General features: G+C 34.0%; 1 protein-coding gene across 1 annotated transcript in view; it reads left to right on the forward strand.

Moving 5' to 3' along the window:
- LOC123561395 (glutamate decarboxylase 1-like) overlaps positions 1-23,742 on the forward strand; it is a 35,168-nt gene extending 11,426 nt beyond the window's left edge. Inside the window, exons 2-16 of the mRNA XM_053553236.1 lie at positions 13,235-13,345; positions 14,322-14,558; positions 15,009-15,099; positions 15,339-15,445; positions 15,752-15,867; positions 17,260-17,339; positions 18,206-18,377; positions 18,996-19,060; positions 19,853-19,931; positions 20,174-20,323; positions 20,532-20,581; positions 21,541-21,595; positions 21,926-22,015; positions 22,563-22,742; positions 23,494-23,742. Coding sequence (XP_053409211.1) covers positions 13,235-13,345; positions 14,322-14,558; positions 15,009-15,099; positions 15,339-15,445; positions 15,752-15,867; positions 17,260-17,339; positions 18,206-18,377; positions 18,996-19,060; positions 19,853-19,931; positions 20,174-20,323; positions 20,532-20,581; positions 21,541-21,595; positions 21,926-22,015; positions 22,563-22,739 — 1,580 coding nt within the window. The 3' untranslated portion in view covers positions 22,740-22,742; positions 23,494-23,742. The remainder of the gene's footprint in view (positions 1-13,234; positions 13,346-14,321; positions 14,559-15,008; positions 15,100-15,338; positions 15,446-15,751; positions 15,868-17,259; positions 17,340-18,205; positions 18,378-18,995; positions 19,061-19,852; positions 19,932-20,173; positions 20,324-20,531; positions 20,582-21,540; positions 21,596-21,925; positions 22,016-22,562; positions 22,743-23,493) is intronic.
- Positions 23,743-24,080: the final 338 nt, after the last annotated feature.

Here is a 24,080-nt window from a genome sequence, read left to right on the forward strand (position 1 = left end):
TTTAGAACAAACCTTATGAACGACACACATGTTTGGTTCGTGTTTGTATGAACCGCAGTGCGCTTTTTTTACAGTTCACACACTTTTTGCCAACACCTGGTGAATAACCGAGTTCACATTCTACTGTATCTTGTTACGTGCATTCCAAATCGAAAAAAATATAAATTGTGTCTTTGGACTTCTGTTTGATGTCAGTGATCACAGATTCGTCTTCTACAGGTTGCATATAACATTGATGACCCTCTTCAACATAGTCCTTGCACGTTTTACAATATATTTCACTACAATTGTGAGGTTTCTTATGTTTCTTCAAGTTGATTGCTTGTCCACAGGCTTTACATTTATAGTACAAAGCACACGTTGATCTAAGTGTCTCGTGATTCTGTTTGTGCATTGAAAAACATGTTTCATTTTTAAAAAATCGATTACAGTCTGTACAATATTGCCAGTTCTCTGAGTTTTCTCTGTGAATACGATGGCAGTAAACACACGGATTGTTGCGGGAATGTTGTTCTTTGTGTTCGTAACCCTTTTTACACTGAGTACAAAAGTAGCTCCTATTCAGAAACCCGGTCATTGTTGTAATGACATCGAACTGTTTGTCATGATAGTACAGATAAATAGGAATTTCTTCTGCTGGTCCTTTGTAAATAATAGCGTTAAAGTGCTCTTTTGACAAGATATGAATCTGATACTTAGGAAGAACTGCTTGAAACTGTTTAACCTCTTCTATACCACAACATTGTAAAGGTAATCCTGCTTTATCGTGTAGATCTAGAGCTAATTGCTTTTGTGCATGGCGCCCTTGTCGGATGTTATTCCACTGCGGTGTTTTTCAATACGCGCTATAGCCGTAACTATGGCTCGAGCACAACACAGTTCATCCGTATTTTTATCTGAATGATACTGCCCTTGGTATGCAGCAGTTTTGTTATATCCACGAAAGGTTTCTTAAGGTTTCCACTTCCAGAAGGTAACTTTACATGAACTAGCTCCAATCCAAAGGTTTCATCAAGCACGAACTCCTCATACGACTGAAGAACTCTCTCTATTTCGGACAATAGTCTACTGACTGTGAGTTCAGATCGTCTAATGAATGGAAGAACGATCGGAAAGTCTAATTGTGGATTGTCTATGGTAACTCGTACTCTATCATTGGATGGTATATTGTTTGCTATAGTGTCAATAATTGATTGGAAAATACTTTTTAATGCCTTGATGATGTTTGGAAGTTCGCGGACGTCCATATCATTTACAGATATTTTGTAGTATGTAGCTGTAGTGTTAAATTTTTCTATACTTCTTTCGCTAACAGTCGTGATTGTATACATATCAGTAGGATCATTGGTATCTATTTAGTGTCTTTTGGTATTTCCAGCACCTTCTAGTTGTGGCATTAAACGCTTCGTAGTTCCCCAACCATGTTCACGATTCAAATGGTCATCAAGAGCATCTTCTCTAGTAAAAACCCTTAAACACTCTGGACAGTGCTGGTTATTTTGATCGACATGCTTCATCAGATGTCTGTCCAAATTTTCCTGTCGGGTAAAGGTTTTCTTGCAAGACCTGCATTCTAGAAAGTGATTTTGAGTCCTTCAGTGTTGAAGAAGTTGGCTCAGTTTAGGAAAACTGGTCCCACACACTTCGCATTTATAAACCATATTGACTGTTTGATTTCTGAAATTAGAATGAAAACTATAATTAGTTTTCTGTTTATATAGATATCAATATTATAAAATTCAATTTAATTGGTTGCTTGTAAACATATCTTTCAAACAAAAAAAAAATTAAATACAGATAACTTATAAAAATAAATTCATTTGATCACTAGCTACCGGAGAGTCAACATGGAAAGTATTCTTTGTTCAGTGTGTAGTCAACCATTTTGTAGTAGGTACAATATGTTAAGACACAAAAGGAATAAGCATCCGGATATATCTCAAAATCAAATACAGATAGAAAAACACGAACAGGGAGCGCATTTGAGAGCACAGGGAACGCCAAACGGAGCGCCGGGAACGCATTTGGGAGCGCCGCAGGGAGCGCTACAGGGAGCTCCGGGAGCGCATTTGGGAGCGCCGCAGGGAGCGCCACAGGGAGCTCCGGGAGTGCATTTGGGAGCGCCGCAGGGAGCGCCACAGGGAGCTCCGGGAGCGCATTTGGGAGCGCCACAGGGAGCTCCGGGAGCTACGCAAGGAGCGCCTCAGGATATTAAACAGGGAGCGCCACAGGATATTGAACCAACTGTTCTCCAGCATCCCTTTACCATGATGAAACAGGTCCCACAGGTATATATTTTGTGTTCACTGTTTGCTGAATTTTATAAAAATTTATTTACGTTCCTAGACAGTTTACCAGTGAGAATATAACCTAAAATATGTTTCCTTTTTTCCTATAATTTTGCTAATACTAATCTTTTTTCTCTAACATTTATAATGTTTAAACGTATTTCTTTCAGCATGTGGAAAGACAACATTTGTAAAAGAATTACTCCAAAATCATATCTACAGAATTAACCCTGGTGTTCAGAGAATAATATGGCTTTACAAGAGATGGCAACCAGTGTATTGGGAAATACAAACACAGTTTACCCAGAGGTGGAATTCTATCAAGGCATTCCTTCCGACATAAACGAAGACGAATATTTTGACACAAAGTTAAATAACTTGCTAATTCTGGACGATATGATGACAGAAGCTGGAAAGGACAAAAGAATCACGGAATTGTTCACAGAAGGGTCTCATCATAGATCTTTGTCGGTGATTTCCATTAATCAAAACCTATACGCTAGTAAGGATCCGACACAGAGAAGAAACTGTCATTACCTGGTAATGTTCAATAACCCGGTAGACAAACAATCTATGATCACATTAGCGAGACAGATGTACCCTGGTAAAACTGAATACTTTTTAAAGAAGTTTGAGAAAGCAACTAAACAGCCCTAGGGTTGTCTATTCGTGGATCTAAAACCATTTACACCGGAACATGCCAGACTGAAATATAATTTAATGTGGAGAGGCAGAAAATCTACGAACAACGAAAGCATTACAGAACTGACCAATCAAATGGTAGAACCAGACCAAAATTGTATAAAAGACGAGCAACGATCAGATTTAAACCATTTGTCAGTCGGAATTCAAACTGTTGACATCTCAGAGAATAATTGTGAAATGATGGCCGACAATACAAATGCTTGCGACGATTGTGGACTTTTGTTTGACTCTTCACACGACGTACAGAGACATGTTAAACGAGGGTGGTGTGCAAAAAATAACGATACTACACAACCAAAGAAAAGAAAAATGAAAGACAGCAGTGATGATGAAATGGAAGATAACGTTGAAGAAAATCAGGCATATCTTTCCCTCTGGAAAAAAGCTATAGAATGTAACGACGATAAATATGACAAATTGTATAATCAGTTTATTCTGGACGGAGAAGACAAGGAGTCTGCACAGGAAATGACAGAAGATCGTATTCAGCCGTATAATGAACGCACATTCTTCACAAAATACGAGTATTTGTTGGATTCGTATATTCTGCCCCTTCAGAACAGTACACTGCATCAAAAGATTTTACAAGATATACATTCGTTGACACAGAAGAATGTAAGCACTCAATCGGCAAGTAAGCGTGTACTGCGAAAGTACAAGCCTGACTTTAAGGAGCTGTTTGAGACAGAATTGTCTGACGAGGAAAGCGATGAAGAAAGCGAGGAGGACGAGTCTGATACTGAATAAAATACGTAATATATAAACAATTATTTCATTTACGTTGTGGATTTTGGACAGTGCAGACATGGCTCAATGGGAAAACTATTTAAAAAGGATTTATTTTGATCCGTCGCATCCTGCGAGTTTTAGCGGACCACAAAAATTGTACAAAGCAGTAAAAGAGGAAGGGAAATTTAACATTGGTATGCACAGGATAAGAAAGTTTCTTCATGACCAAGAATCATACAGTTTACATAAACCAGTGAGAAGACGGTTTCAAAGAAACCATGTGGTCAGTGCAGGAAAAGACGACCTTTGGATGGCAGACTTAATCGATATGGTCAAGTTTGCGAAATGGAACAAAGGATACAAATACATACTGTTAGTTATCGATACATTCAGCAAGTACGTCTCAAACAGAAAACTGGAAATGATGTGACAGAGGCATTTAAAGACATCTTTACAAATTCAGGCCGTATGCCAAAGAGATTGATAACTGACAAAGGTATATGTCTTGAAGTTCTTATATAAAAAAAATCTTACACAAATACATTATTCACAATCATAAGTAAAATACATAAATGCATTATTCACAATCCTGAGTAAAATCACTCTATTTTGTTTTGCTTCTTTTTTATATTTTTCAAAAAAGGATAAACTACAATATCAATTGTATAATTTCAGGTCAGGAGTTCAGAGCAAAGTCGGTACAAGATCTTATGAAGAAATACAACGTCTTATACTCGCCAACACAGAATGAGACAAAAGCGAGCACGAGCGAACGTGCAGTTTTAAGTTTAAAATCGAGAATAATGCGCTTCTTAACCTACAAGGACAATTACACATTTCTACCAGCTTTATCTGCCATTGCAATGTCATATAATAACACATACCATAGAACAATTGGAAGGACACCTATCAGTGTTAACTCAGATAATGGAGAAGAGGTTCGTCTTGCAACTTACTTTACACAGAATAAATCGCGCGTAAAGCTGGAGAAACAAACACTCAAAAGATTCAAGTTTAAAACTGGGGACTATGTAAGGATTACGTATTTGAGAAATGCGTTTACTCGTGCGTATGATCAAACGTACAGTGGAGAAGTGTTTCGAGTTTCAAAACGTTATCACAGAGGAACTTTGCCTGTATACAGGCTGAATATTTGCAAGATGAAGAAATTAAAGGAACATTTTATGAGAGTGAATGGCAGAAAGTGAACTATGACCTAGATCAAAGTTTTAAAGTTGACAGAATTATAAAGACAAAAGGAAAAGGACAAAATAAACAATATTTAGTACAATTGAAGTATTATCCGAAGAAGTTCAGTAGCTGGGTGAAAGCCAGTGATTTTCAATAAATATGTTTATGAATGCCGTAAATAGTTGTACATATTATATTAATAAATAGTAAAAAATATTTTGTTGTTCTTTGTCGAATGAATTTTCCATAGACAAAGTACCAAATAACATACACAGCCGGAATCAAACCAATGAACTTTAAAATCCAATGCGGAAACAAGTTTTATTTTGTACTAAGATAACGTTAGAAGCTTGTCATAAGTAGGCGCCCATATGGTATACAGAGCTGGTTTGTATACCCAATCTAGTAATCTTCGCGGACATTTAAAGGCCAGGTCCTGTCACTAGACGGAGAGATTCCTACCTTTCCAAGCATTTAACGTCTCGTGATGGCCAGAAGCGGTTCCTAATGCCGTGCATCACTTATAACGACACCTCCATACTGCTAGCTGTCCTTTTCTGTACCCCTCAGCCAGACCCCCGTCCCCGGCAATTATTCTTGGTGTAATTGTATATTTCCACTTACCTTATAAAGCCTTAATTTGTGATTACTTCTTTCTCTGTGACAACTGACGTGCTCTCTCCTCGAAGATTTTTACTGATATGTGTGCAGTTGGATAAATTCACGCTCTTTTATACTGTCAGATTAACCCAATTGACATGCAGGTATTATGCTCTTATAATTACGTATTATTTCATATTGTTTATTGTTACACAAACTGCGATTTCTCCCTATTAATAGAACAGTCCATTTTTTAACAATTTTAGCGATTTAGTGTTAATCGATCCTCCCAGCTGATTAGACGCGTTTTTCTTTCCTGCTGCAAATTTTGTTTTAATTTATCAAGCTTTTACAGTCATTCTGGACTAGAAATAACGTTTTTGACAACTTTTACATTTTTTCATGCCACCCCATCCCAGGATCGAACCCAGGACCTCTCGCATGCTAAGCGAGTAAGGTAACCATTACACTGTGATATAATGGTTTAAAGAATCCACTATACCAAATACTTCTTAGGCATTCTTTTCAGACAGATTTTAGGTCAATAATAAGTCATGTACTTCAAGAATATATTTCGCATTCCTGTTCGCACTTAGCTTTACGGTCTAGAAATTAGTCATGTACATTTAAATGACAGGTTAAATTATATCGCCCAGTTAATGCATTGTCCAGCAATGCATGTTTCAAAATTACTAATTGTTTTGACAACTGACTAACTGGATAAATGACAGGATAATTATAAACACCCGGTCTTTTGATCACACCGCATGACTCAAGTCACGAATCATTTCTTTCATAAGCAGAAGTTTTGAGACAAAACTTCAGTATCATTCTGGTACTCAGTTAGGTTAGATGCGTATGTTCGATACTAGCAAAATGAATTAGTTAGATAAAGACCGAGGCAATTAATGTTGAAGTAATTATGTCGAAGAATAGAAGTTCTGTTAATAACTGTGAAAATGTTAGTGAACTATGTTAGACAATTATGAAGAAAGACATTGATGTATATATTACCTTAGAACTTAGTACAATATTAAATAGTAGTTATTATAGTGAACAGTTGTTGTTGTTGCTGATATTTAGTAGTGTGAACTTTTGTTACTGTTACACCACACGGGTTTTATTTGGTGCCTTAAAAGAACCAGGATTTAAACGAATCTTCAAAACGTCGCGGACACAACACGAAAGAAGTACTACCAACTACCACGAGGCCACCATGACGATTAAAATGGAATAACAACACTTACGATTTGGCAGACGACTGGAAATGGAATTGACGTCCGATAAACCTCTTCAGACAGCTGTTAGAACCGCCATGAACAAACGAAACGTACGGACAAGATGCAATTTAAGGCTCGGCAAGAAAAGAGAACAACCAGGGTGTATGGCTATGGAAAAAGAAAACGATACTTCATCAGGTTAGTGACTGTTCATTTTAACTCGTATACCAACGATGCTATTCGGGAATTTTTTAGAGACATTTTTGATTTGATATTTTTAGATCTGTTAAACATTTCATACATTTTTATATACGTACCAACAGAAACTTTAATCTTAAATATAGCAAATTTTCGTACATTAAAGTCATCATTTATAATATTTTATTAATATTACAAAATATTACGGAGAATAATTAGGAAGATGTTATCATTCATAATGAAAATACAGTATTGTTGTACAGATAAATTTCAAAGATTCTACAACTCCCTTATTAGAACATAAAAATGTCAAAGAATATATATATAATTGTCCAGCTTCATTTCTTTTGTCACTATGATATTAAGTGAGGAATACCCTTAGGGAAGTAAAGTAGTAAATTGCTCTCAGTTAGTAAAGTGACAAGTAAACATTTTATGAATCATAACCCAAATGCTCTGAACTCCGTGAGATTTTGATATGAAGTTGATAACGTCTGTGATGCGTGTTTAACGCGAAATGTATTATTAAAATGTATCGTTGTATGATGTGTCAAGAACCATCATAGAGCATGTGTAATGCTTATACATAGTAAAATGTCGCAAGAAATGCGACCGTTGATGAAACAAGAAGTTTCTTATTTTATGAGTCTTAGGGGAATTATGTCGCTAGGAAAGCGACCATGTATTGATATGGAACATGAAGTTTATTACTGAGTCTTTGAGAATAATGTCGCTAGACATGCGACCCTGGCAATCAGACCTAGAGATTGCTTCTTATGTATTAGTCAGAGTAGTTGCGGTTATGTTTCAATATGAATTAGTAATACTTGTTAATTAGCTGGAAATTCATTAGTAAAATATTTCATTGCATTACTGCTATTTAAGGCGGAATTCCGTAAAGAGATAGAATAAAACATTTTTTACGAGTTTAAGTGTAAGATTTAAGGACAAATGTGTGCATGATAAATACATAGATTTTTCAGCGTAGAGATAATTGTAATTAGAATTATTTTTGAACATTTATGAAGAAACTAACATTTTGCATTTTACAATAAATGTACCCCGAATAGTTATCAGAGGTTTACGTAGATTTAACAGTCCTGACTTATGACGACGACGCTTTGTTACTAAAATGAAATAAAAACTAAAAAAAATTGAAAAACAGAAAACAGGAAACCAGATTGGTATACAAAAGATAAATTTATGAACATTCTATTTAGAGATTCTAAGAAGGCATCCTTATGTTAAGTTTTTATATAGACAAACGAAACTTTTGACAATGTTAAATGATTGCTTGTATATTCATTTAACCGAGAGAATGCTGCTGGCGCAACACGTCACACCTTCTGTGAAAACGACCTTCTGAAGCCGGGCTAAGCTATTACTCAACAATGAAGGCTATAATAATGCGTGGTGACATTAGAACATATTTCATGGCTTTTTGGAGAAAACTGACAAGCTGACGGGTCACCTCTTTTACCAATCCAACTAAAATCAACTGCAGTGTAGAGATGTCAATCATGGAACGGGAATAAATGATGTCACTTTTCACGTAAAAACAAGTATCGTTCTGATTGTTAAATATGATTCTAGAACATTGTTTCATTTTTAGTATATACTAAGTTGTAGATGTTTTTTATTTCAATATAATATAAAACAGGTTACGGGATTTTTCTTATTAATATTACTTTTGCGTATTTAATCGTATTTTCTAGAGATCTGTGACCTTATATGTTTTTTATTATCAGTAATTAACATTTTACGCATGTCTAAGTATTACTTGAAGTACAATATATTTCCTAATGATATTATTCCTTTTGGCAGGTATATTTCTGACAGTTATGTTGTGTACAAACAATAATTATTATTTATTTCAGTAACAATCTTGAAGGCAAAACCCCTCTGGGCAAGGGAGGAAAAAGCGCACAAGTGCATTCTAGCTCTAGAAATGTGTAGAGTATTGTGAAAAATATTGTGAATATTGTGTTTCGCTAGTAATGCAGTGTTTTATTTAAATTAAATGGGGTTTTGACTTCAAAACGCAAGAAAACAATCTAGGACTGAAACAAAAATGAAAGCAAATACATTATTCTAGGACTGAATCAAAAATCCGTGAAATTGTGAAAATTAAATCTACTTATACCATGTGATTTCCTATTCACTGATTATGTATATTATGTCATGTGTTGAAACTATATATTCTTGATATTGTATTCAGTTGTGTTCTATTCTTATTAAAGACATTAATCTTCAGAACTACGAGTAAAAACATTTAAAATAAAATTTACGTATTAATTATAAAAATCAGCCGGTTTTATGCATCGCCTTATGTTAAATTGTTAATTGCCTCACATGAATTTTTGTTTTTATTTTTATTCTCTTATAGATAATTAAAAGAAAACTCACAAGAAAGGGGCGAGTGTGATATAATGGTTTAAAGAATCCACTATACCAAATACTTCTTAGGCATTCTTTTCAGACAGATTTTAGGTCAATAATAAGTCATGTACTTCAAGAATATATTTCGCATTCCTGTTCGCACTTAGCTTTACGGTCTAGAAATTAGTCATGTACATTTAAATGACAGGTTAAATTATATCGCCCAGTTAATGCATTGTCCAGCAATGCATGTTTCAAAATTACTAATTGTTTTGACAACTGACTAACTGGATAAATGACAGGATAATTATAAACACCCGGTCTTTTGATCACACCGCATGACTCAAGTCACGAATCATTTCTTTCATAAGCAGAAGTTTTGAGACAAAACTTCAGTATCATTCTAGTACTCAGTTAGGTTAGTTGCGTATGTTCGATACTAGCAAAGAATAGAAGTTTCTGTTAATAACTGTGAAAATGTTAGTGAACTATGTTAGACAATTATGAAGAAAGACATTGATGTATACATTACCTTAGAACTTAGTACAATATTAAATAGTAGTTATTATAGTGAACAGTTGTTGTTGTTGCTGATATTTAGTAGTGTGAACTTTAGTTACTGTTACACCACAACACTACAGCACTAACCGATTTATGGGCTGTAATTTAAGTTTTTATTACAAATGATAAACACTCTACACGCTTAATCATCTTGTGGTTAAACTATTTTACACTTTTGGCGAAATACAATACTTAAGGGGACGCATACTTTGAAATTAGAAAAAAGAGGGTGGGGTATTATAAAATTTACCTGCAAAAAAGTACAAGGTTTTGGTAAATGAAATGAATACTGTTTCAACTGTTATAAGTACACAAAGGATTGCTCACTAAAATAAAATGAGAAAAACTGAAACAAGAAAGTTATTGTTGAATTACATAAGACTTCTTGTGTACATTCAAAGTCAACAATTAAGACTTTTTGGTGCGAAAATAATAGTGCTTCACTTTGTCCAAACATTTATCAATGTCCTACAGATTCTAATTTAAAGAAAGAATGTGAAATAAGTTCACTGTATTGCTTTTCATTTCGCATATGTGAGCTAAAACACATTATTTAGTTTGTTTACAAAGTAGTGCATAAGAAAAGATACGGTGGTCAAGGAATGCCACATTCCAAAACTAAAAGAGTATATTCCCCTTCATACATTAAACATTTATCGTTACAGAAGTCTAATGGCTTACAATAAAGGCCTAAAAATGTTGACATTATTAATTTTTAACTTGGTATTCATGAACTACAATGCACTTAAATATCAAAACACATTCAACAAACTTTTGAAAATGTATTGTCTTAAAAATCACTAAAATAAGGTATGAAATTTGGTTGAGGTCCAATCAATGTGTATATGTGCAAAAGTAACATTCTTATCTTGTTCACAAAACTTACTATCAGGAATGTCAATGATCAAAACTGGACAAATATACAGTTATCCTCACTTTAATGTCATTTATGATTTGTCCTTGAATTCTCCACCATACTTTTCATAACTCTGTTTGCACGAGTTGCACGAGAATGCTGTCATTCACGTAAAAAATCGGGTCAAATAAGTTTTAAATGCAATATCATCTAAACGTAATTAATGGATTATGCAGTTCAAGATAAACTTTATCTCATAACGTAACGAACATGTATAATGTTGTAACAACAACTTTACTTACACTGATTTAAGTAGCAGTCGGTTTATAAGTGACTTTATTGATTCATTTTGTGTTTTGTTTTTGTTGTCAAAAAGTATAACGGAAGTGCCTCACAACTGAAGCGGAAACCAGTTTGATGCGCAAAGTAGTCCACTGTAAGTAATATTTTTTGACAAATGTCCACAGAAATTAATAATTTTCTAATATTAAAGACGAATATCTGAATAGGATTCATCATTTGATAAGAAATTATAATCATCGACATGGTTTTTTTTTTAATCGTACACGTGCTTACACCTAAGTTGTCTCCCGTTGTTTATTAGAGTTACCTTTCGTCCGTCGCAGTAATACATTTGCAGTGAATCGCCGAGAAGTCGTGGGAAAATTAAAAACCATGTAAACAAACTAAAATTAACCACCTTTTCAAGATGAATTTCAAGTGATCGACATTATGCATTTAACCCGCATGACCTGTGTAGCATCTTAGATATCTGTTCTAAGGTATACATTGTGTAGAATGTCATGTTATGCCCTTGCAATGCTAATCCCACTCTGATTTTTTTGTTTACATTTTTTATCAATGAGAAATATATGGCGTCCATCCCGAGATGAACTGACGTGGCGTTAAATTTTTACATGTTTAAGCAAACCTGGTGTGTTAGAAAGAAAATCTCATCCCTTCAACATTATTTGGAACACTGTTATTGTAAAAAACCTGTTTTTTCCTTATACAAAAGCTTAATATTTTGTGTTGAATGTACTTTCACAAAGACCCCTGTTTTCCTATTACATTCATAGGACCACATCCTTATCCACAAAATACTGAATATTACAGGTGTCCATCAGTATTATATCAGTTTAGGAATATGTTTTTTATTTTCCCACCATCGATTTCTTGAATATGCACCCCATCCGCATTGCTGTATGAACTGTGAATGTAGCAATATGCGTCCCCTTAAGTTAAACCTAAACAAGTTCGGATAGTTACTTTTAAAGTTACTTTACGTTTAAATCGCTTGTTCAGGCTGTATCAGTTCAGTTTGATTTTGATGAAAAATATTGTGTTCATTAACAAATTGTTTAATTAATCTATAAACATTTGGCTGGTTGAGGAATTGACAGTTTCTATCATGAAAGAGAGTGTAATTTATAAAATAACGCCCTAAGCGTTAACACATTGTACTATCAGTTAACCTCATGCGTTTAACTTTGATTTTGTACAGGGTTATTTACTACGGTTCATTTACTACCCAAGAATGAAGTTTAAACCACAAATGTGTAAACAATTTCGTTTCATTTTTGCTGGTGATTTCTGTTTTTAGAATCAAAACATTATATTTAGACAGTTGGCGGATTTTAAATTAAAAAAGTCATCGACGTTTTAAGCAGAGGATTATATGTTGGCTGATTTCTCACATTTCCTTCTTGAATGTTGGGATATTTAAAGAGCTCGGACACGCCAACACGTCAGAATGACAAATAAGGGCACCGATTTGACAAAGTTGTATTTGTCGTTTTGGTAGAGGCGGAACGATTTGTCGTTCTGGTAGAGGCGAAACGATCTGTCGTTCTGGTATGTTGATGCTCTTCAAACGCCCCTACATGCAGGAACAAAATAGCACAAATGAGCCACTATACTGTAGACATTAACGTACATATAAAAACAACTGAAAAAAATCTATATCGCATCCAAAATAACATAGTTATTCTTTCAAAAATAATGTGCACAAACTGTAAAATTGTTCAATTCCGTGGGTATAAAATTCTGCGGGTTCGGCAATATCAACTGTTTCATTAGGATATAAATTCGCGAATTTATGAGTTTTTAAGATAAAATAAATAAAAAATCGGACTTTGGTTTTGAAGATTGACGCAGCCGCGAAATCTACATGAAATGAGTCCTCCGCAAATATTATCAATTTAACAGTTTATCAAAAAAAAAAAAAAAAAAAAAACACCCGGAAAAGATGCTTATGCGCAAATGTAAACTTTATCAGGGGATGTATATCGAACGGCTTGTATGCGTGCCGAAAGACGTCTGTTGTTGCGACTACATTACATTGGAATAAATAACTTCATACAACTTCTTTTTCATAAATTTATTGCAAATATTTTTATGTAAATTTCAGCAGTCGATTTAAAGCATGCCATGTTGCATTAAATTGCGATATACCTCTTATAGGGTAATGACGTGTTAATAATGATGCTGTTACTATCTTGTTTTAGACATGTCATCTAATATGAAGCGACAGTCAGTTAGAACAACTGAGTTTGCCTTGGATAGGACAAAAAGTTTATCCTTCGACTGGACTGAATTTGAGAGGGTCTTTGCTTCGGGTAAGTATTGATTTTTTTAACTCACCATCTCATTGATATAATTTTTTTGTGAATTTTCTACTGCCTTCCATTCGTTTTCATTTCATATTTCTTTTTGGACCAAGTTAAGTTAGGTGCGTAAACAAATATAAAATATTTGAGTTATATTAAATCTGCAGTTTATAACTATGTTTTACTGCAAGTTTTGTACTTTGATTAAGTGTCAACTGCAAAAGCATGTGTCAAATTGTAGCTGTATACATAATACGGCAGAATAAATAATACGAGTATATTTGAACACAATGTCTTTCCAAATCCTATTTCGCAAACATAATTAATTCAGGATTTGTGCAATGTTGAGCTGAAGAACCGTGCATTTTTCTTACAGTTGTTTTCTAATTTAAAAAAAAATCTACTGTTTAATACTTCGAGAGGAATTTCTAACCTATTTATGTTGTTAGATCGACTTTCGATATTAGACGTCTCAATTTATTTCCTTATAACCACAGGTATTGCCGCAGTAGGTCTTTGTTAACTATCCCGGAATTAGATATACTATATTTATTGCAACGTAACAACATTTTGAAATAATGGTATAGAAATGTTGTACCAAAACTCATTTACTATCTTGTTTCAAACTTTTATACGGAAAGTTAGTTTATCTAAGTCCAAACACTGCTCCTTTATCTTTTTCACTTATTTTCGTGAGTACAACTTTAAACTATCCGGATCAAAGTAGATGTATCTACATGTATTTTGAAATTAAGATAACAATGCAAGGAAAAAACTAAATTTTCTTGTATGTATGCCTTTCAGAGTTTTAAATTTTGAAGTGTTTATTATAGGTTGAACACCTTTTGTACATACAAATACGAGGGTGTACATTATGTCTAGCTAAATAGCACTTAATAACATTTAATTTTACAAAATATTTGTTCTAAAATCAAGATTAGCGTACAAAATTTGCTAATATATCTTATTTCTGTTGCTACATCAGAGTTCAACACCAAGGCAGGGTTCGAACGTCTCGTCAGTTTCTTATCAGAAATCTCGAAGATTATCGCAAAATACCTGAAATCGGAACGAGATGTTCGAAACAAAGTTCTGGACTTTCATCACCCCCACCAACTACGCGAGCAGATGGACCATTGTCTGTATGTTGACGAGAAACCACGAGATTTGGAGCAAGTCCTTAGCGACTGCAAAGAAACTCTCAAGTACTGCGTTAAAACTGGTAGGCAAATTATTATTGCAAAAATAATAGTAATAGAAGTAGTAGTAATAGTAGTGGTGGTGGTGGTAATGATGGTGATGGTGTGTGTATTCGGGTTTAACGTCTTTTTAAACATTTTTTCAGTCATTTAAACGACGGTAGTATCGGTAGTAGTAGTGGTGGTGGTGGTGGTGGTAGTAGTAGCGGTGGTACCGCTAGTAGTGATGGTAGTGGTAGTAGTAGTAGTGGTAGTAGTAGTAACAATGATTATTATCAACGATGAATATGTTTTAAATTAAATATTTAGGACATAGTTTTAAACATCATAACCAAAACATACGAATGCTTTATTCCATTAGTTGGGCATAAGATAGTTTCAACGTATCGTAATAATGGTATTTGATACACTGTTATGATGAATAAAAATAGCATCTACATGCTATATTATCAAATTATTTTACTTTTTCAAAGCACACCCCAGATTTCTGAACCAGTTATCAACTGGAATCGATATCATTGGTCTTGCTGCTGAATGGGTTACGGCTGCAGCCAACACAAACATGTAAGTTACTGTCAACGAGACGAAAAGTCAAACCCTAAAGTACATTGAGTATATACGTATTTGAAAACTTCTGTTTACATTGTGTTTTTAATGTCCGTAGTATATTCTCTAGAGCACGATTCAAATGTCACGTGTTTGGAATATTAATAACATAAAACATGTATGTCACATCTTAAAACTGTAAATCTGTAAAAAGCTAAATGCTGATAAAACCTAATAAACTATAAATTCAATATCAGGTTCACGTACGAAATGGCACCAGTGTTTACTCTGATGGAAGAAGTTATTCTTGTGCGCATGCGTAACCTCATCGGCTGGACAGATGGCGATGAAATATTCGCTCCCGGTAAAATTATTTTGTTGATACATTTTTTCAGAAGCTGTAGAATCATTGAAACACGAGAATGATACTGTTATTGTCATTTCATTATGATTATGTATCCGATTGTAATAAAGTGAAAGTGAATACTATAACAATTACGTCTTTATATTTCTTCTTAGATTTACAATATGAAATTTGTCTTTATTTTGGGTCAGTTAATACAAAGGTAAATGTTCAATTTGGAATGGAACCTTCGAGCTTTAGTTTTTATTTTAGTCTAAGTTTAGAAATAGTACATACTAAACTATATTACTTTGTTTTGAATCCCAGGTGGAGCAATTTCCAATCTCTATGCGATGCTGGCTGCTCGCCATTTGGCTAACCCCGAAGTTAAGGAAAGAGGAATGGCCAATGGTACAAGATTTGCTGTCTTCACGTCAGTGCAGGTAGGTCTTTATATTCTACTGCTTTCGACGGGTGTATTGGTCGCAAAAATTTTAAACTAAGGTAGCATATCCTGAAACAGAGATCGAACTCTTTTCCACAATATAACCATTTTGCGCCTCAAAATAATATAAATAACTTGGATTTTTATTTTTTCCGACAATGTACTTTTTATGCTGTTGTAAAAAAATCAACAAGGTTGAAACAGATTGTTCCTATGTCAAATCTGAACACCTTTTTTTTTTGCCTGTTCTTCGAAATACATTCTAACTCTTTTAAGATTTTCTTTTATATAAACAAAGAAGGATTTTACCGTGTATTGTTTTGTCGACTTAAACACGTTTCACAAAATGACCTACTTTTGGCTATTCGGGTTTACTCCGTTCATTTACGCCTAAAAAGAATAGTATCCTTCCTGATGTAATATGAACGTGTTAGAATGGAAATATATTTTAATTTTATTGTTCATATGCGTCGTAATAAATCATGCAAATCTAAAATATATTTCCCAATTTTGGAACTTGTAAGGCTTTTTTAATCACCCTTAAGGTATTTTTTTATTTGGATATATTGTTTTACCACATTGCTTAGAACAATTTGGTAAGGCTTAGGAAATATAAATTTTTGTCCTTGTCAATTGATTGAAAACTTATTTCGTAGTTTTTTTTTTATAAATCACGTTTGAATGTTAAACTGTATTATTGTTGTTTTTTTTCTAACTTGGTGATTCCTTTTTCATTTTCATTTACAGTTCGCACGCTTTGAAATAATTTTTAATGCAAATGTTTTGTAACATTATGATATCTTGTATTATCTATGGAGAAATATGTTAAATGCGCAGTTAACTATAAACGTTAAACCAAAATATATTGTGGACAAGCTTGATGTTTTCTAAGAATGATAGCCATTATTTATTTTACGGAACCAATCTTATTACGTCGTGGGATTTTCGTATTACGCTTGTATAATAATTCTTTGACGTTTGACGTCTTTTTTAAGTATAGAAGACGTTGTTGGAATTGCCTTGGTCTATTATAAGCAAAGAGAGAAGACATTTTGATGTTTCAGTTAAAATGTGATTGGAAACTCCACAGGTCGCTCAACACGACAAAAATGACAATGTTGCAGGCTCGGTTTGATTGAGCCTGTTTATGGATGGAAATGCTACCGTCTACGCCCTCTAGCACGGGTTGAGAATTCAACATTTTTACAAGTACAAATATACAATGTAGAGACATCCGCAGATGTGTTCATACGATGGTGCAAAAGAATATTACATTTGTGTCTTTCCACATTGAATTTATCAAACTAGTAAATAAAATAGATAAAATACTCGGCAGCGCCTCGCATTTTGTTATTTTATTCCACTCGTTTGATATGTGCCTCTTTTGCAGAGCCACTTTTCAATTAAGAAAGCGGCAATCCTCCTTGGAATTGGACTTGATAATGTTTTCAGTATCCCTGCTGACGGAAGGTGAGTATATTTCTGAGTTCAAATAAATTAAACACAATCATTTTAAGTTGATTAAAACTTATGTTCATTGAAAACAATCATTCTTTTAAAAAGAAAAAAGGATGTGAGCTTTGCCAAAATACGGAAACAGATGTTATCCCGAACTGTTAATTAAAAAAAACTGAAACTTCCATGTAATATGTAAAAATAATGTAAAGATATGAAAACTGTACTACTAGCTCATTTTATGAAGAATGAGGTGCCAGGAGTGATTAAATCAAACTAAACTACATTAGTATAAGTTGAAATGAAATCTTTTTAGTTAGGCATAACGCCATTAATACTTCTCTATTGTTTTAGCACTTGGGTTAACTAACACTCACAGAATACTATTTGAAATATGCCTATATAACATTGTACATGCATTTGGTAACTTTAGTTAACATCTGAAAGTTCGAACTGGGCCAGTATTCATCGATGCTTTAACTTTTAAGAACTTTCAATCTGCTGTATTCGTTATTAAATGGCAACTTATACCTTGATACTTTACTTTTTTACTTTAAGACGTGCTCCAAATTTTAGCGGTATTGCTGTGTAATAAAAGATGTCATTCAAGAAACTTAGATCGTTGATGAATAAGGGTCCATATTTATCAACGTTTTAAGTTTGAAACTTAAAATTCGAAATGCTATAACTACATTTTGCCCAATATTTTAAAACTTTGAATGGGTGTAATGAAATTTGACATGATTATAGAAAATATAGAACAAACTTTAAGACAAAACTGTCACGCTAACTTTGGCAGTATAGATTCATTATAGAGAAGTTATGGCAATTTGTATTTTTAAAGATGTTGCAATGTAGATACTGTTAATATTTTCTTCCAGAGGCAGAATGATTTCTGACGATTTAGAAGCAGCTATACAGGATTCTCTAGAGAAAGGCATGGTACCGCTAATGGTAAATGCTACATGCGGCACAACCGTCCTCGGGGCGTTCGATCCTGTGAATGCCATTGCTGACGTGTGCCAACGATATGGTGTCTGGCTCCATGTTGATGTAAGTCTTGCTGTTGTTTTACTTAAATTATCTGTAACTGACATGACACAAAACATTTCTTCCAACATATTATCAAAGTTACCTTTTTGCACCAGAAGAGGGAAGTATGTACGTGGATGCTGTTGCAATTTTTCGAAAGTATATTTTTGAAGCAAGATAAAAGAATCAACATGTTCTTAAGCCAGCTGTTTACACGGCTTCCTCGTGTGAAACAATCCTTTACTGTTGAAAATGATCGTCCAAGAGACTTGTAGCATAACGACAGTGTCCGTATTTGAATGTTCAAGTAAGGAAATAAACTACAGACATATCTTTTTATAATCTTAGCGACTAGTATGATTTTTGTTAGGTATTTGTTTACATCTTCTGACTTTATACTCCATAAACTAATGTTCTTCCTGATATAAGTACCACTTTAGACCAACTTGAGTTATGCTTTCTAAAGAGTCTGAGGTGTTTCAAAATATAAATGTTGCGATTATAAGATAAACCAATGTTTATTGTGTAGGAGACACACGACATCAGTTCCAAAGATAGTTTTCACGCATTCGTCTAATGTACTTATGTAAAATAATGACACTTTAACTAAAATGATAAGCTATTGTCTGTTATTTACAGGGCGCATGGGGTGGAAGTGTTTTATTTTCGGAGAAATACAGATATCTTCTGCAAGACATATGCAGGTAAGCACATCGTCAATCTTTAATTATACTGCGAAAAATCAGCAAAATAATGTTGTTGAGTCTGCAAAACTTCCTAACCAAACAATATGAGTTGCTTTAACTATAGAATCTAGACTTGCTTGAACATCCTCCTCTTCTAATAGCGGAAGCGTGTTTGGTGTGTATAAGTTTTAGAAAATAGAACTAAAACTCCGTTCAAAGACAATATATATTTCTCTGGAGTTTTCACAAAGGGAAAATCGTGTCATGGAAAACGACTATTGAAATACATTTGCATAAAATTTTAAGCGAGAATGTGATTTTAATAAAATATTAACAGTGGATTATCTAAGGACGGTTGTGGAGTTTGGGGTAAACAATTTCCCAATGATAGAATTTGTTCAAACTTTGTATATGGATACAATGTCATATTAGAAACAGAATTACGGAAAAAAATCAAAGGTCACCGTACTTGTTCAGTAGTTATCAGCCCTTGAATGTGCAAATTTGAACAAAAATCCAGTTTTAAGGGCAGATAACTCCTAAACAAGCACGGTGACCTATGATTGTTTTTGCATTTTTCAGTTTCTATCATGAAACTTTATTCATATACAAAGTTTGAACAAATTCTATTCTTGGAAACTTTTTGCCCCATCTATCAAACAAAAAATTGCAGCAATTGTCTTTTCTGTTGAGGTGATGGATCTACCAGTTCTTTTCAAAGGAATGGAATAAACGATAATTAAAGCATTTCCTTTTATCTTGACAATATCCGATAAGTAATATATATTGTAGAATCAATTTTTTTTACAGAGCCGACTCATTGACATGGAACCCTCACAAAATGATGGGTGTACCTCTACAGTGTTCGGCAATTTTCTTTAAGAAAAGGGTATGGTATTTATATTAAATTTATTAAGCTCTTAGAGTTTGACAATAATTGAATTACACGGATATTTCGAATTTTCGAGAGACAGCTAAATGTTAACGATCAATACCAATTATTTCAACGTATTTTTGTAGCGTTAAACAACCTAAATACTTACAATCTTTATTTCAGCGCATTAACTCAGCTATATACTGACCACTGACTATTTTAAGACAGCTAAGTTTTATCCAAACGAATTATTTCAGGGCATTCTTTCAGCAGTAAACCAGTTAAATGCTGACTATTTGTATCAGAAGGACAAGGTTTATGACACAGCTTACGATACAGGCGACAAGGCTATTCAGTGTGGGCGTCATAACGACATATTCAAGCTCTGGCTTATGTGGAGATCAAAGGTTTTTTCTGTTACTGACAAAATATTTTTGGTTAATGACTGATAGAATTTAATATTTTGTTATATCTTCAGACAATATTAGAGGCTTTCAACAAGCATATGTGCTGTAAACATAACGATTAATGTTAGTAAAAAAACATTATTTAGCTCAGCTTAAACTTATCTGTTCAATATATTGAAAATGTTTTTTTATCTAACATTTTGTTTAGGGAGATAGAGGTTTCAGGGAGCAAATTGACAGAAATTTTGCAATGTCAAGGTAAGTACACGTAAAAGACTAGGTATATATGCTGTATTTCAACATCTTTAGTACAGGACACATTATTTGAAAACAAGAACGTATACATAAATATATGTTTTTCTTTGTGTTTTGTCATTATGGTTCTGTAAGTAATGTGATATTTGACTGGATCAGCGATCCAGCCGACTTACGGATGACCGAAAGTTTTACCAAGGTGCCGCCCCGAAATGATATATTGCATGGAGGGACCCCTAGTATCTTCCTAATCATAGAAAGCTGGAAAGTCGCACTATGATCAATAATTATGACGTGTAACCCAACAAAAACCATTCAGATTGATTGAAGCAATAGCTTGGATCAAACGCGAGATTATTCTACTTATATAATCATAACGAGAATTTAATGATAATTTAAATGGCTTACTTATATATTTAATTTTTTACCAACCCGTCCGCTTAGCTGATTAGGGAGAGTGCAGATCTGCGGATCTGCGGATTACGAGTTGATCTCCGTGCGAGGCATGTGTTCTCCGTGACGATTTGATAGAAGATACCTTTGATTCCTTTTTGACGTGCAGAGAACAGGTTTGTTCTGGGTCAGAATCCAGTAACAATGGTTTAGTTGATTGCCCGCCTTAACAGCACTGAAATACTGTTGCAAAACGGCGTTATACCCAAATATTTATACCAACAGTTAAAGGGTTTTCTGGTATGTTCAAAGATAATGGTATCTATACTGTCAATGTTTATGGTTTATCAATATTTTTTTTTATGTAAAACGACGATATCGCTAGATTTTCAAAATAGATTTGATTCCGATTAATATCTTTTATATCTTCTCTTGAAGGTTTTTTGTCATTTTGCTTTGTTTATTAACAGTTCAGTTGTATAATAATATTTTATGGTTTACTTAATATACTTTTACCGATAGATATCATATGATTTTCATTACTATGATTTTGAGTTGTTTCTTCTAAGGTACCTGCTAGAAATACTTAGAAAGCGAGAAGACTATGAACTCGTGCTGCAGGAGGTAAATATATAGAAAGCGAATATCTGTCTGGTAACAGTATTTTGTAATTAATATTTTTCTAATAGCGGAAGCGTATTTGATGTGTAAAAGGTTTTAAAGAATAGAACTAAAACTCCGTTCAAAGACTATATATTTCTCTGGAGTTTTCACAAAGGCAAAATCTCCGCATTTTACAAAACTTGAGATTGCGCCCACCTTTGTTAAAACATGATAAGCAGGGGTTTTGTGTATCAAGAGATTTTTCTTCTTTAAACTCCGATTTCTGACTGTTTTTGCATTCCAGAAATGCATGTCTTACTTCTTTGTGTAATTTATTACTTGCAATTTTAGATAGAGGGTCCAACAGTCTGTTTCTGGCATGTTCCTCTGAAAATACGGATGATGAAGGAAAAACAAGACAGATTTTTCCACCTTCATAAGGTAAGTGGTCCCCACCCCCACGGGACTGACTGTCCGGCGTATGAAATGTTTTTCGTTTAATTACATCTTATATGTATTTATTATGACTTAATTTATCTTAAGGATTTTGTTTCTCCTTGCTTTTGAGTGACCTGGACGTGAATATTTGTATGTATTTAACCCTTATCCTACCAAATTTCTAAAATGGACTGGTCTGTCGTTCATTCTGGGCAATACCAAACATTATTTGAAGGGTATTCACTGAAAATTTACTGACTGAATAGCAAACAGTGCAGACCATGATCAGACTGCACAGATGTGCAGGTTGATCTTGGTCTACACTGGTCACAGAGGCAGAATCACTTGATGCCAGCAGGCTAATGGTTAAGGATTGTAAGACAGATTCCTTAACATTCCACTGTACGTTGTTGATACATCGATCAGATACATGACTTTTTTGTGTACACATTTCTTTGCACACATACCGATTTAACTACTTCCTATTTATCTGCATGTGACCGAGGTACATGAAGTATTAGCAGTTCAAAATATTTGCACTGTTTTCAAGCTTACAGCCAAGTTGAAGGCGCTGATGATGGAGAAAGGGTCGATGATGATTCAGTACCAGCCACTTGGGGACCTGCCCAACTTTTTCAGGGTAGCATTTTCCAACCCTGCGATAACGCATTCGGATGTCGATTTTATGGTACAGGAAATAGCAGATCTTGCCAAGCAGATTGACTAAGAGGTAACTAAAGTAAAGTTTGATTTTGTTTAAATATTTTTGTACGCCGTTTGTTACTTTGTACAATCGATAAGATTCAATAGGTCCTACATGTCTCAGTGAGATATATTTTGTATGTAAACACTTTGACAAAATATATTTTAAATAAAAGGATATGAACTTTTGTTAATATGTTATTAAAAAGTTAATTTTAATTTGGAATATTCCACGTTAATTTTCCGTACCTCTGTATATAACACTAACTATGAGAATGTGTTCGGGCACGTGTCCTACCTCGGAATAATTCTGTTGAGTGTGCGTGTGTGGACAGACACAGAAGTAGCTCTTTATTTCATACCTCGATAAACATATCATAGAATGTAGTCACCACATGTAAATTGCCTTTATGCGAGACTGTAAAAAAACGTTAGATATTTTTTGTTTTGTTTCGAAGCAGAGTGAAAGTAAAGATGCTCCAATCCCAGAAGGTTCTTCTGTCTGTTTTAACGTGTGGACTGTTATATTTGCACTACACGTGAAAATTATCTAAAAAATCTCATCAAAAGTAGTATAAGTATTTTAGTTGAATATCGGGGAATCAAACTCGCAACACACGGGTTACGTGATTCAGCGTTTTACCAGCTGACCGCTGCGTCTGCTCTTGGGGGCCGACTAAACTGATGTTAATAAGTCAGCTATTGCTCTCTTTAGTTTATATTTAAATTGTTCATACAGGCATCGATATAAGCAATTTCAAATTACTGATATATTTCAGATGTGTTGGTGTTTCAGAACAAGCCACAATGGAGGAGAAATACATCAGTAGAATAAACGACGTAGAAACTGGAAGACACTTGACTATAGGTCAAAATGAGTGCAAAAACTCTTCAGTATAATTATAACTATTATACTAATATCTACGGGTGAAACAGAAATTAAATTAATATTATAGTGAGATATCTTTGTTTTTTTGTAGGGATTACACTTGTTAGCGACTAAAAATTTAGTAAAACGTTATATTATATGAATTTGTATTACACTAATTAATCTTTTTATGCGTTTTATAAATCATGCCAAATTTAATCTTATGGCATGACCCTTTAAGATGCAAACGTTTGGCTGAAGCATGTAACCGAAATCAATAAAAAGACTAATTTTTAGTAGGTATTTTGGTGGAAAATGAAAAGATAGATGTCTTTCTTCTTCCAGTATTTTAAATTCAGTTTTTTGTTAGTGAATGCTAGTTCAAAACTGTCTACGATTGCCTCTACAGCCCTTGTAGCTAATTTACTAAGTCTAACTACTCATCCGGAGGTTACGTGCTCAAATCCCATAAAGAGAAGCAAGTTTAAGTACAGAAAG

This window comes from Mercenaria mercenaria, chromosome 10 (genome assembly GCF_021730395.1).
Source record: "Mercenaria mercenaria strain notata chromosome 10, MADL_Memer_1, whole genome shotgun sequence".
NCBI classification, from domain to species: Eukaryota; Metazoa; Mollusca; class Bivalvia; order Venerida; family Veneridae; genus Mercenaria; species Mercenaria mercenaria.